The sequence below is a fragment of the Lactuca serriola genome, chromosome 5 (assembly GCF_051521515.1).
Source record: "Lactuca serriola cultivar US96UC23 chromosome 5, Lser_US96UC23_V15, whole genome shotgun sequence".
NCBI lineage: Eukaryota > Viridiplantae > Streptophyta > Magnoliopsida > Asterales > Asteraceae > Lactuca > Lactuca serriola.
This window is the reverse complement of record NC_136412.1, coordinates 229,410,107-229,425,080: the sequence shown is the minus strand read 5'-3', so window position 1 is coordinate 229,425,080 and position 14,974 is coordinate 229,410,107. Positions and strand designations below refer to the sequence as shown.

The following is a 14,974-nucleotide window of genomic DNA, read 5'->3' as shown; positions in this document are numbered from 1 at the left end:
TTGCGTTTAAACTTTTTGTTTGATGATGCATATTTATTTGATTAAAAAATTGTTTGGTAAAATGATAAATGATTAAAACACATAATGTTAGTATTGTATTAAGCTTATTTTAATTTGTTTTATGTGAATTATTCTGATTATTCTGGTTTCATTAAAATACTTAATAATAAAACGTTTTAATATAATATGTAATTTTGTTTTACAATATTTTAATAAAAATAATAAATGAAATTAGATTTAGTATCATGTTACAATAATAAAAAATTACGATAATAAAAATTTTAGTATACTTTATAAAAAAAATACATTGTCTCTATTAGTATAAGTAAAATTTTAGAATAAATGAAAATATTTATTTTAGAATATTTGTAATTAAGTAATTTTATTTTACAATTAAAATAATATTTGAATCAAACTGTAAGTTTTTAAATTAAAAGGGACTAAAAATACTAGGACGTATTTGAACCAAACTGAAAGTTTTTAAATTAAAAGGGACTAAAAATACTAGGACTTATTTTCCAGGGACGAAAAAGGGACAAACGTGATAACTTTGAGATTTGATACTTATGCACGATGGAAGAACATTAAAATGAAAAAACTCAATTTCTTCATCTGTGTTCTCAAAAACCGTCTTCCAAAACTTCTTATCATTTTCGGTTTTAAACACTCCATCAAAACCCTAACTTCTTGTGCTCTTGAACTCGTCATCTTCGATTTCTCCCTGTATCAATTTCAATTTTCGATGTTGTGACTCCGATTTTCACTTGATAACATCGATAAAACCCTAAAACTTAATTTCATTCTTTTCGAGTATTTCTTATCAACGAAAATGGCTACATCAACGCGTGCTTCAGAATCTACCAAAACTTCTCAAGAAATTCCAGGTATATCTTTATATCCTTGAGTTCGTTTGAAAACGGCGATATATCTTTGAGAATTAGGGCATCGGGCTCTTGTTTCTTAGTGAATATGGGCGTTTTTGTGTTGTTTGAGTATGTATTTATAACAAAAATATGCCCCTACTTATATTACATTTAATACATTCTGATGTGGGATTCTTTGGATTAATGATAAATAAAGTTTTAGCCTTTCATCTATTTGCAGGGGCATTCAGTTTTGATTTCAACCAAACACATTTATTTATTACTTTTGAGATTTTGTGTGTATGTGAAAAAGGAAATATACACAAGTGCTTTCAAGGCAGATATGAAAAAGAAACATTCTCATGGTATTGGTCCTGGTGGTCTTTGTTTGAATAAGAATAATAAAGATTTTCCATTAAACAATTGCATATTATGTCCTGTAATAATTCAAAACTTGATCTGAATTAGTATAGAACTCATCAAATAAACAAAAACAAAATTGTGTAATTAACAATCACGTTATTATATGTGTTTTCTGCATTTTCTGATAAAATAGAGAGTTATCATTCCACTTTTGACATCTTACTATGTGATTCAACTTCTAACTGTTCATCAATTTGCTTCTGTTTTTAATGTGTATGTATGTAACTGTGTTTATAGAAAAATCGAGTAATTTTAATCTCATAAAGAAACAGTGCAGGGGCATATTGGTCAATTTGCTTTAAATTTATTATGTGTATCTTTATATGTTGTTTTCTTTGTGTGTATGTATTATGATGAGTTAGAATATAATTTTGAAATAAATGTAAGTGTTTTTCTATTACATATTACATTTAAATTGTATTTAACATTAATTATTTTCATGCAGATAATATTATAACAAGAATGACAAAATCAAAAATAAAAATGATGACACTGGGTAGATGTAGTGAGGTTGAAACTTCAACAGGCAAACAATTGGTTCAAAAAAGAAAATCATCGAAGTCGATCAATCAATTAACAACTACATCATCAAAAGAAAAACAAAAAAAGGTATATCATCAATTATTCTATTCTAATAAAAATATTTACCTCATTTATTTCTGTTATTCTATGTATTATAATAAAATATTCTATATTCTATTATTGTTTTTCTATATTCTATTAATTTTTTCTAATATAATATTTTTAATTGTTAATCTAATTTGTTTCTGTTATTCTATATACTTTAATAAACTATTCTATGTATTATAATAAAATATAAAAGAATAAATGATATATTGTGTATTCAATATTTTCTAATAAAATATTTATCTCATTTGTTTATGTTATTCTATGTATTACAAATAAAATATTCTATATTCTATTAATGTTTTTCTATGTTCTATTAATCTTATTCTAGTAGAATATTTTTAAATGTTACTCTAGATATTTGGATATGATAAATCAATTATTATTTCCTAATTTGATTATGAAAATGACAATAAACAGCAAGAAGGTTGTATATGGATAAAACTCATGAAAAAACTTCAATAGCCGAACGACTAATTGAAAGAAGAAAATCATTGAAGCTTATTGATGAATCAGCCACTACAACACCAAAAGCCATAGAAAAAAAAGGTATATCATCAATTATTGTATTTGTACTATAATATCTTGTGTATTAATGTTATTCTAATATCAAGAATGTCATATATAGATAAAATTCATATTTGTTATTATTGATTATGCATTTACAATTAGAGTTAGCATAAGCATTTTACATCATTATGATTTTATACTTTACAATTCAAGTTTAAATTTTTATAAATAATATATTTTGAATAAATATCTACATTTTACTTAGATAATATAGTATTTTTGGATTAAATTTCATAGAATATTCTGATATAATAAGTGTATATGTATAATATTCTGTTTGGAATATTACTTTGTAGTGACAAAGATTAAAGAAGGAAAACGGAAGACGAATAGTGGGGACAATCGTGCAGCAATAAAGAAACAAAAAACCGTGAAAGAACAAAAGACTGTGAAAGATATATTAAAGGAGTTGCCTTCAATAAACACTAGATCAACACCTGGATTGATGACAGATGCTGTAAGTTCTTTGACATCAGAACAAAAAGATTGGGTGAAACGGATGGGATTTAAAGCCTTTTTGAAGATCAACATTAAGAGTATTCCCTTAAAACTTTGCTATTTTGTGCTTAAGCATTACGATGAAGGCACAAACAGTATTCTGATTAAAGGAAAAAGAATAAAGATCACAAAGGAAAAAATTCATAAAGTGTTTGGTTTACCCAAAACTGGAAAAAGCTTATTTGATTTGGACAAGGTTAGTGAAGATCATCAAGTGTTTGATGGATGGATGAAGGAACTTGAGGATGGAAAGGCAAATGCAACAAATTACAAGAAGATTATTCAAAAATCCGAACAAGTGGATATGAATTTCAAGCTGGGTTTCATAGCTTTATTCGTTAATACGTTTGCAGAATCCATTCCTATGGGGACAAACAACTTAGTTCCAGTTAGAGCACTTGTTGAAGTAGATGACATTTCTAAAATCGATTGGTGTGCATATTTGTTGTACTGTGTGAAAAATTCAAAAGGGAGATGACATCCAGACGACCCCAAGTGTTATTATAAAGGCCCGATGTTGTTGCTATTGGTATGTTTTTTCATATACTTATTTTTTTTTTCTTAAAAATGGGTATCTAATATGATGTTGAAATAATGCGGCTAATTTACTGTGATGAAATTGAATGCAAGCTCCAAAAAATAAAACGTAAAACACCATTAGTTACGATGTGGACAGCAGATAAGTTGAAGGAAAGACAATCTTTTGAGATTGAAGCTGGTGGATTTGGGGTTGGGAATCTAATTGAACAAAGTTCAAATTTAGAACTTGAGAAGAATGAAAATCAGGACACACGTATTGAGGTATATTCTAAGTATAATATATTATTAAATTATGTTTTAGAATATATTTTAATTATATCGTAACTTATTATAAGAAAAATATTCTAATGTCTTTCTATATTAGGTTAAAGTATGATTTTATAAAAATCTGGATATTCTTATATTACATGCTTATGGTTCATAGTAAATATTCTAGATATTCTGAGATGATAAAATATTACATGCTCATAATTATATTATTTTATTATTTTTCAGGAATATAAAGATAACTTTGATAAGATGTTCAATAAAGTTTCATCAATAAAGGAGGACATGTATGGAATTGTTTTTGATTGTATATCAAAGTTCCGAGATGTCGATATAACAAATGAATTGAAAGAGAAGTTCATTAAGTTATTTTCAGATCCTATTTTTTTAAGTGCAGATAATCAAAACAAATGAAAACAAAAAAAAGGGATCACATGAAAGGGTTGAATCTCAAAATGGTGATGAAAGGCTTGAATCTCAAAATGGTGACACAGGGGAGAATTATATAAGTTCTTACAAATCACCATATATGGATAAAGCTGTGAATTTATTTGATAGAATCGATTTGCAGAATGTTCTTTTGATTCAGGTTCTAATAAGATGTGCACAAGAGAAAAATAAAATGTAAGTCACTAACTCTTGGTATAATACATGTGTATATCTATTCTAATGTTGATGACATATTTTTTGTTCATGTTTAAAATTAAGGGAGGTACTTTTTGAAACAAATACGGGAGAGATTATGCATAGACAGGATTTTGAGAGCATGAGGCCTGAACATGTTATACATCATCGTGTGATTGATTCTTGGGCTGCTGTTCTAAATTACGAGGAACAAAAATCAAAAAGTAAACCATACCGCCTGTTCTTCAATACCAAAATTATGGTAAATTCTTTTACAATTGGAACTTCTATATTTTAGTTGTAAATTGTAACAAGATATTCTAATTTTTCTGTTTTTCTATGTTTACAGAGTTCTGAGTTGTTAGATGAAACTAAATCTTTTGACGAGCGTTTTTTAACTTTTGAGACTCGTGTTGATAAGTTTCTATCTAATGTCAAGGCAAATGTAGATTTCAATGATCTTAAACTCGTAAGAATATTTTATTAATTAAAATATTACATTATTAAAAGATAGGAATTATGTTAACTTTTTGATGAATTTGTTGGAATTGCAGGTGGTTTTCCCAATACATAACGATGATCAGATGTATGCTGTTGTTTTCAACCTAACATATCCACAAGTTCATATTATAGACAACATACAAACAAAATCGTTAGAAAAAACTTATGGAATGACACCAACATCATTAGTAAGTTTTCATTTACTTTTATTAATTGTATTAAATTTACAATATAATATATTTAATAATGTAATTTTGTTAATATACATTGCAGAAATTGTACTTTATACGATATTTGGAGAAAACTACATTTATCATCAATAATATCGAAGGTTTGCGATCAACAACAGTGAAGATGATGAAAATTGACTGGAACACAAAGGAGTTGACAACAGAGAATGGAGCACTTTTAATGAGACATATGGAAAAATATTGTGGAGAAAAGCAAGGAAAGTGGAATGTGGAAATGGAAAAAGGCAGTGATGTGCAAGCTGTTCAATTTGTAAAATTACTTGCCTTATATGCTGTTAAGATTGCTACACATGAAATCAACAACCACAAGGAAAGAGTTATCAAAGAGGCAATCGAATTTGGAAAATTTGATCATGCGACTAGAAAAAAGATGTTAGAGGAAGGTATCCAAAGGATGGATGAATTGGAAATGGGTAATAGAATTTGATAGAAGTTTGGAATTTTATAAATGTAGTTATGGTGACTTAACAACAACTCCTTTTCTAATATCTGTATTATTTTGAACAAATTAGACAAAAAAAATGATGCCTAGTATTATGTAAGAAACTTGATATGGTTTATTAGGTGATTAATGCTTAATGTATAGTAGGTATTATGATCACTTCTTAATGATATGGTTTATTAGGTGATTAATGCTTAATGTATAGTAGGTATTATGATCACTTCTTAATGACCATGGTAGAATATTCTAATAGAATAATGTATAATGGCATCAGTATTCTATTAGAATAACATTCTTACATGCATAATCTTGTATTATAATATTTTGATAACAAAGCATTATACTGCAATCATTCGTATATACTTCAAAAAATTAAAGATTGAAAATATTAGAAGAATCAATATGTTCTCAAATGTATAACACATCATCACAACCCAAATGTCTCATACATCATCACAAACCAAAACAACAGAAAAATATCCAAACTAAAAAAAGTCAAACTTTTATCTATATGGTATTATTGAACTTTATTGAAATACGAAAAAAATCGAAATATATTTCTAGACACAACTATGCACTTTGTACCTTGGATTTATTCAACAATGTCAAACATTTCCTTGAATTATGCCCTTTAACCCCACATGTTTTGCATGATCTTGATTGCTTGTTACCTTGAATAGTAGCCTTCTCCAAAGCACTTTTTAAACGTTTTCCTATACCAGAACCTTTATTCTTCACCATAGGTGGATTTTCAACATCAACAACTTCAGGATTCGTAGTAGCTCCGTAAAGTTTATCAATATGATCTTCTTTTGTAACCGGTACTTTGTCTGAACCTTGTTCACCAATATCAGTCATAAAAACTTCAAGCTTCTGCATGAACTCTTCTAACTTCTTGTCATCATTACTTAATGAAGACAGGCATTGATCAAGCATGGAAAAAGCTTTGTATGCAACCTTCTCAACATTTCCAGACGAATCACTATATCTAAACGTCCTTTTCAAAACTGTGGTGGGGATAATATCTCTTCTCCATCTCTTAAGAATGTATCTTGACGGAATCTCTTGTATGTCATAAATCTTTAGAATACAGAAGATGTGTCTACAAAAAATTCCAAACCGCTCAAAAAGCATGCATGAACATTTCACCGTTAGATCTTCTCTGTTGAATTCAACCTGTTTCAAAAAGTATTAGCATAATAAGCATATTCAAAAAAGAAAAATTAGAATATTTTTTCAGAATTGTTAGAATATTAAGTATATTCTAAAATGTCAACATTACCTCAAAATCACCTTCACTTGTGTTAAAATTCCATTCAGAATCGATGTCAACTTTTTCTTTTTTCTCAACTACTACCTTCTTCTTTGATATATTTGTCCTTTTATGTTTGACAATGCATATGTCAGAAACAACGCCTGATGTAACACTCTTCTGTGAACAAGAAACAAGTGAATGAAGAATCTCCCTCTGCACCATGAGAAAAATAGTCCTGGTGTATACCATAGATGCATGTTTCTCCATATCTTCAAGAGGTGTTTTGATGATTGGAATTATAGTAGATGTATCAAAATCAAATTTGATCTGATTATTCCTTTGCCTTTCCATAACAGACTCAAAAGCATTCATAAAATTGTTTAACGTATAACCATGATGTGATACCCTATTGAATGCTGAATTCTCACTTTCTGACCGAGAAGTTGTTCTCATTAGACCTGACATCGGTACATCTTTAAAATAGGCTGGAATCCAACTGCTTCTCAAATCAAACATATCTTTCATCCATTTATTGTCTTGCAACTTATATTTTACCATTAATGCATCCCATCTCATTTCAAAATCATTGACAACAATTTTGGAGTCCCATACTATACTATTGAAGTCCGCCTTAAAATCTGATTCATTCATTGTTTCCCAGCTTACCTTCAAAAACAATTCATATATTATTCTGTTAGAATATAATATAGTATAAAAAGGCATTTCATTTAATCTATTATCCTAATTACAAAAAATATTTCATTTAATATTCTGATAAGAATATAACAATAATGTTAGTACCTTCAATGGAAGTTTACTTGTGATATGCCACATACAAAATCTATGTTTTGTGTATGTAAATACTATCTCAATAGCTTTTTTCATTGCTGGATCTTGATCGGTCACGACCATGATTGGTGCTTTTCCAAAACACTTCAAGAATGACCGAAGTAACCAAATATAGGAATTTGTATCTTCTCTACACAACAAACCAGCTCCAAAAGTGACGCACCTTTTGTGATTATCAATGCCAGTAAAAGGTACAAATACCATACAATACCTAAAAAAACACAAAAAAATACCATTAGAATATATAACTAAAAATGTTTATATTTCTATAATAAATACCTGTTTGTACGATATGTTGCATCAAACGAAACAACGTCCCCAAATAACTCATAGTTTTGTTTTGAAGTGTCATCAGCCCAAAAGAGAGCATTTAACTGCTTCTTGTCACATCTGTATTTGTATGTAAAATTTGTAACATTCTCTTTACGATTCTGAAGCTTTGTAATCAACAAATTTGCATCAGTTCCCCCGATGTGATAATTTATATCCCTTGTAAAATTTTTCCAATCTATCTCTAGTCCATCAACAAATTCACATCCTCCTTTTATAACGCACATTAGTCTATATGTTGTAGTTGCCCCCACCTTTGCACTCGAAAGCTTATGTATAAAAGCTTGATCAACAACACTCAACTGACGTTTAGCTCTTGAAAGATGCATACAATCTTGATTGATCAATTTGTGGTTGTGTTGTTGTTCAAAGCGCCACAGGTAAACTTCTGAAGAATGTGGTATAGCTTTGAATGCAACAAAAGCTTTGCAATTTGTGTGTTTACAATTACTATTTCTCAATTGCTTATTATGATCATCACTAATTGTGTCTAAGATAGAAGTGTTTGGCAATCCCCCTCTATTGCATATAAAATATTTCGAAGTTGTGATTCCACTCTTTTTCCTCTCTGTTGATTTTCTAATATCAAAACCAGATCTTAATGCATATCCTTTATACCACTTAATAGCATCTTTTATGTCTTTAAAAATTGAACCCAAAGTAGGTATCCAACCAGGTTCAACCACTGGAATCCAAAATAAAGAACCATCAGCTCCAATGAATTCTTTGCAAGATCCATATTCTGCTGCAACATTGTCACTTTGAACTATAAAAAAGAATATACTACCATGTTAACATATAATCATAATAATTTGCATTCATATAAATGTAATCATAAAAAACCACAATCTTATATGTGCATTATTCTATAAAGCATAATATGCAGTAACATGAACTTATCACCAACATCATTCTATAAAGAATAACCGATATCAGTAACAGAATTACCTTGGATTTCCAATTGATTTCCATCATTGTCCAGAATCTCTGAATCACCAGATCTGAATTGATGATTTTCTTCATCGTAATGATCATTTCCGATTTCATTCATATCTAAATCATACATAATTGTTACTACATTAAAAATTGAATGTGTTATATGCAAATAACAATGAAAACAATGATTACCTTGGGTTTCCGATTGATTTTCCTCGTTATGAAGAAACTCTGAATCAGTATAACCGAACTGATGATTTTCTTCATCAAGATGATTGTTTTCGATGTCATGCATATCCAAATCATCCATAACTGTTATCATTATTGATATATCAATGTATGTAAAATATTCTATAAGAATAACATGCAGTCTCATGAACTTATCACTAAGATGATGTTAATGAAAAGCAAATAGATGTTAATCAAAAGAAAACAGATGACATATTGCTGAAAAACATAATGATTAAATGAAAAGTTAAAAAACAAACAATGAAATAGGTGATACATTGTCAAACAACATATTATAGATTAAATTGTTTTCTAGCTCAAACAAATTCAACAACAAATGATCTTTGATTGCTGAATTGGATGTCTCAACAAAAGATGATGTTTGATTTCTGAAATCACAAATCATACAAATATAAAATTGGAGAAATCGATAATAGTTGATGATTCAATTCATGAACTAGGTTAAAAATTGATTAGAATAATTTTTTGTGTATTGCTTCAAAGAACAATGAAAAACAAATATTAAAAGTACCTAATTGTTTGCTGAAATCAAATATTACATGCAATTACTAAAGATAAGACGATATGTAAAGGATAAAATTGGATGATCGATTGCTAATAAAGCTTCCAATTTCTGTAATTGATTAATGATCAATAAATATTGCTAAAAAACAATTTTGTTTGAAGAAAAAAACAATTTTACACAAAACTATGGTAAAAGGGACATCTCCAACCTTTTGTGTTTGAGTAAAAGCATACTTCCACAGAGTTATCGTAAAGTTAGTAAGAGTAACATTAAATCATATTACACCAATTTTGACATCAAATTTCAAACCATACTCCAATTCTTAAAGAGAACTTTAGTCATAGGAAGGAGCGAGTGATAGATACATCAAATTCTTAATTCATTTAGGACTTTCATCAAACAAGTAGAGTGCATGTATTGTTGCTGAAAAATTGTTGATTGAATGAAAGTTTAAACTCAAACATTGAAATAGTTGATATATTTCTCAAAAACATATCCTATGTTAACTTTTCTTCTAGGTTAAAAACAATTAACATGAACTAAATAAATCAATCAGTATGATGTTCTATTGCTTCAAAACATATTGCTTAATAGTGCTGAAATCAAACAATGAAAGTGATGAAAGTTGTCATACATTGATGAATTTCTAAAATAACGGATCAGAGAGTAAAAATCAAAACTTGAAAGTGCATAGACAACTATAAATGTTTAAGAATTGCAGAAATTGCTAACCACAACTTATAAACAGAACTACATATGCCAAAAAACTAAACCTCAATCTAATGATCACTTTCAGATGTAGAATGATGAAGAAGATGAACTGGTAAATCACTAAAATCGCGAATTTAATAGTTGAGATTGTGATAGGAGAGGATAATTTAATCGATCAACGATTTTTGCTTTCAAAATCACAACAATCTGGTAGAAAGACTTGATGATCGAAGGAGATGAAGATCATGATTACCTGAATATGACGATTTTGATACAAGAGGATAACTGATCAATCAATGAATTATGGTCCTATATCAGCGATGAATTGGCCAAAGACTTGAAGATTGATGGAGACGAATATCTTGATTACGTGAATATGACCCTAATTTATGTAACAGATGTACTGATGAGATATTTAACATAATAATGACTAATCTGCCCCTAATTAACAAATGATGTACGTTAATAAGTCTTAATCATGTTTTTCTACCTGCCACATGATCAGTTATGATCAATGGCTAAGATGTTGTCCTCGTGTCTCACAAAAAACCTTTGGTCTCAAATGAACCTTATCCTATATATATATATATATATATATATATATATATATATATATATATATATATATATGCTAGGAGAAATTAAAATAGTAAGAATAAAAAAAATAAAAAGTTGAGATTCTTTAAAAATGCACATGTACACATTATTGACTGTGCCTTGATAATCGTGCAACAATTCTCTATATAGCATATTTGATGTATAGGCTTCATCGCCGTTGAATTGTTCGTTAGGCTTCATTAATATGTTTGAATTTGCACATAATATCTCTCTGGATAATGTCACATTAAGTTTGTCATGCGAGAAAACGAATTCAGAAAGATAATCGAATTGGGAATTGTTTTCTCTTCGCTTTGAACGGGAACATATCATCTTCTGATGAACTTAGAGAAATCATTGGCAAAAATACCTTGTGAGAACAATGTATTTGCCGTTTTGTGTATGTTGAATATTGTTGTTCGTACGTTGGAATCCATGTCATTTTTTTTTTCTTCCTATTTACTCTCATAACATGTACCATCTATCCATGTGTATTTACACGTGCCAAGGGATTCGAAACATCAACCAAACATTCCATCAAGAGGCAAAAAAAGATCAAAACTTCATCTCGGCCCAACACTCCATCAAGAAGGAAAAAAGAACAAATGGTGATTAACTATATTAAATAAAAATAATTAAATAATATTAGTATTGAATAAAAGAAGTAAGGATACTTACAGGGTGATGTTTAGCATATACTGGATTTAAAGTAAAAGTTAAGAGTGACACACCATGCACAACAGATACAAGCCCTTGCACACACATACACATCGCTCATACTTTATAGGTAGAAATTAAAGTATATTGCTATTATAGTTAGAGTACATTGTTGTTTCTTGCATTTAATCCTAAAAATTAAAAAAGGGTAAATGAAAGAAGTAGAAACATACATCTATTTATTTCTTTATTATAGTATGTAACTTCCAATATTTACTTATGAATATTATATTATTTAAAAACTCTACTCAATTATAAAAATGAAGGTAAGATGATATGTCATGCATTTGACCCTATTATTATTATCAAAAACTAAAAAACTAAAAGAAAGAGTGAACACTCACATATTCAAAAGCCCATCCAAAAATTGACTTTATCTACATTTTCATCCATATTATAGCATCCTACTTTCATTTATTTTTATTCAACATGGACCTTCATATTCTTCTGTACTATAGCATTATATGTCAAAATCTATCAAATTATAGCATTATACATAAAATTACCACTTAATCTTCATCTAAGTAAGGAAAATTCTTTATTAGAATGTTGTATCTAGATAGACGTTCTTGACTACAATGTCTAACCTAAAAAATAATAAAATTTTAATGATGTAATAACAAACAGTGAAAAACTGTAAGAAATCAGTGAAAAAATTGTCACAAACACTCAAAAAGAAAACAAAAGATACTTCATACCTATTGAAATAAAACTATCTGATTGGTATAAAATTATGTAAAATATTTTAATAATCTGTTTTGGAACCTTTTTACAATATCCAAAATTTATTTCTCATATGCCCATTGATACCCTTCTTTAACCAGAACATATATAAAACATAAAAATGCCATTTTGAAGAATAAATATTAAATCTGGAGAAAAGAAAAGTAATTACTTGCAGGTAGAAACGACTCCATCTGGATTCAGACAGGGAAATAAAATTACAAGACTCAAATTGAGAGAAAAAAGAAACATACAAATATAAAGACAAAGGAATAGAGTCAAAAAAAATAAAATTTGCACAACTCACCATTTTTTCAGCCTACAATCAACTTTAAAGATAAATGTGACACTTGTAGTAGATCCATGGGCGCTGCCAATCTGGCCTTTTCTACAACATCGTACAAATTACAAATCACTAAGTCATTAAAATCATAAAGTTGAATTTTTTTTTGATATAAATGAAGATGTAAATAATAGACAAACATCACCAATAAATATGTTTGGGGTGTTTCTTCATCTTCTTATTCTCATTTCATTTCACTCCCCCTATTTTATCCTTCACAAGCAATGAAGATCTATTAGCAATAAGAGTGATTGGGTATTCAATTTCATCAAAAATAAGGGTGATTAGGACTTTAATATCATTTATTAACATTTTTATATAATTTTGCAAATGTCACCTTCTAACTAACACCTACATCAGTAAGAAAATGAAAAATCTCTATTAGGGAACTCTAATTCCATGATCTGAATTTTAAAATGAAGGAAAATAACTCAAAAACACTCATGGAAATTTTAATAATCACAATTTAGGGATCTTATATAAATTGATCAACCTCATATGTGTTTAGTTAGAATAAACCAATGATCTAATCTTTTTGTGTTAGGATATGGTGAATCCAAGATTTTCATCAACATCTTTGAGTTTCAGGACATGATGTTTCTCCTGAAATATGTTGCAGAAGGAAAAAATTAGGTAAACCTAAGAATCAATTCATTGGATGATGCAGTTTTGTTAACCTGGTAACTGGTAAGTAGTGATTTTCTTTATATGATCATGAACTAAATTGGGATCCCAGGTTCATGAAAGGGGGTATGCCAAGAGTTTTCTCTGATCAAGATCAAGCCTATAAATCTAATGAAAAAATGTTGCGACCACAAAATCAAAGCCTATAAATCGAATGAAAAAACGGAACAACAATATCCAAAACCTGTAAATATAAAATAAATATGTTGAAGATGGTTTTGAGGGTACCTGTGGTGGCTGAGGGAGGTTACGAAGGTGGTGGTAGGCGGGGGCGACTGATGTGATAAGCTTTCTACGATGGTGGTGGTAAGTGAATTGATGAAGATGCGTTTCCCATTATGTATGTGTTTGTATGAGATTGTAATTAAACCATAAAGAAAGAGAAATAGAGACCTCATATATGATTTTACCTACAGATTTAACAACATAGTAAAAGTGGTGGTGGCATGTAGGTGATTGCGCATCATGGTGGTGGCAGCAGCTACGTGTAGACATAGTGGCTTGATTATTGTGGACGTCAACTGTAGGGTAGTTGTGAGATATACAATGGCTGAAGAAGATTAACGCCTGTTAGTAAATTCATTAAAAGAAACGGAAGGAAAATTTTGACGGAAAGAAAGGGAGGTGAAGGAAAATATTCATTATTCCGTGTTCTCGAGTTCGAAGGAAATGAAAGGAAATGGAAGAAAAATTTTAAGTTTTTGTGTTCCCGAGTTAGGAGGAAAAAGCAAATAAAGCATAAAATTTTCCTTCCCCTCACTTTCTTCCCAAATCCGCCCAATTTGGGAGGAAATTTTGGAAGGAAAATATGACTCCAAAATCCTTCCCCTCCCCTCACTTTCCTTCCATTAATGAAACTCGGGAACACGATTTTCCTTCGACACCCCTCACTTTCCCTCCGTATCCTCCCATTTCTCTCCTTAAGTAGAACTCGGGAATAAGGCGTAAAAGAGATGTAGTCATAAAAGGTGCGGAAGATAGGGCGACATAGGAGATGAAGGAGAAGAAAGGGTTGAGGTAGTCATACAAGCCTGAAAGAGTGTGGAGATGATATTACCAGAACCCTATAAACATTTGGCGGTTGTTGATCGTAACAGGTGCTGCAGATTTTAGGCGGTGGTGATGACTACGAACGGGGCTGTGAATTTTAGGCAATGGTGGTTAACGGAGGTTGGAGATAGCATTAGTGGTTTTGATGGTGAAGATCTCTTGTTCCGCCGGTTGTGAAAGGGGGTGAGACGGAAGAAGAGGCTGATGAAATATGAAAGGATGTTAGGGTATTTAGAAAGATTGGGATGTTGGCCTTCTTGTCCCCAATGCGCTAATGTGATATAATGTGTAGTTCCTCTTTGACCGCTTCAATTGGCCTAACTCTGAGGAATATTGGTATATCTTTTGACCGATTCAATGAGAAGATGAGGGGTATCCGAATAACTTGCTGACCAAATAAGATTCAATAACGTTTAACG

At 29.8% G+C, this 14,974-nt stretch overlaps 1 protein-coding gene and 1 long non-coding RNA gene across 4 annotated transcripts; both read right to left on the bottom strand.

Annotated features, from left to right (window-relative positions):
• Nucleotides 1–6,101: 6,101 nt before the first annotated feature.
• On the bottom strand, nt 6,102–7,519 carry LOC145051475 (protein FAR1-RELATED SEQUENCE 5-like). Its single transcript, XM_078999439.1, has 2 exons — nt 6,889–7,519; nt 6,102–6,782 (listed from the first exon to the last, which is right to left on the bottom strand). Exons 1-2 carry the CDS (start codon nt 7,510–7,512, stop codon nt 6,177–6,179), a joined length of 1,230 nt encoding a protein of 409 aa, XP_078855565.1. The 5' UTR covers nt 7,513–7,519; the 3' UTR covers nt 6,102–6,176.
• A 1,646-nt stretch (nt 7,520–9,165) lies between these two features.
• Nucleotides 9,166–14,001, bottom strand: LOC145051473 (uncharacterized). 3 transcript variants are annotated; one of them, XR_013683641.1, is made up of 4 exons: nt 13,734–14,001; nt 12,786–13,034; nt 10,695–10,823; nt 9,166–9,288 (listed from the first exon to the last, which is right to left on the bottom strand). It is a non-coding gene; the product is annotated as an uncharacterized LOC145051473 (long non-coding RNA). The 3 variants fall into 3 exon arrangements; XR_013683642.1 differs by lacking the exon at nt 10,695–10,823 and having other exon boundaries at nt 9,172–9,288; XR_013683640.1 differs by lacking the exons at nt 9,166–9,288; nt 10,695–10,823 and adding an exon at nt 11,098–12,672.
• Between the last annotated feature and the right edge of the window lie 973 nt (nt 14,002–14,974).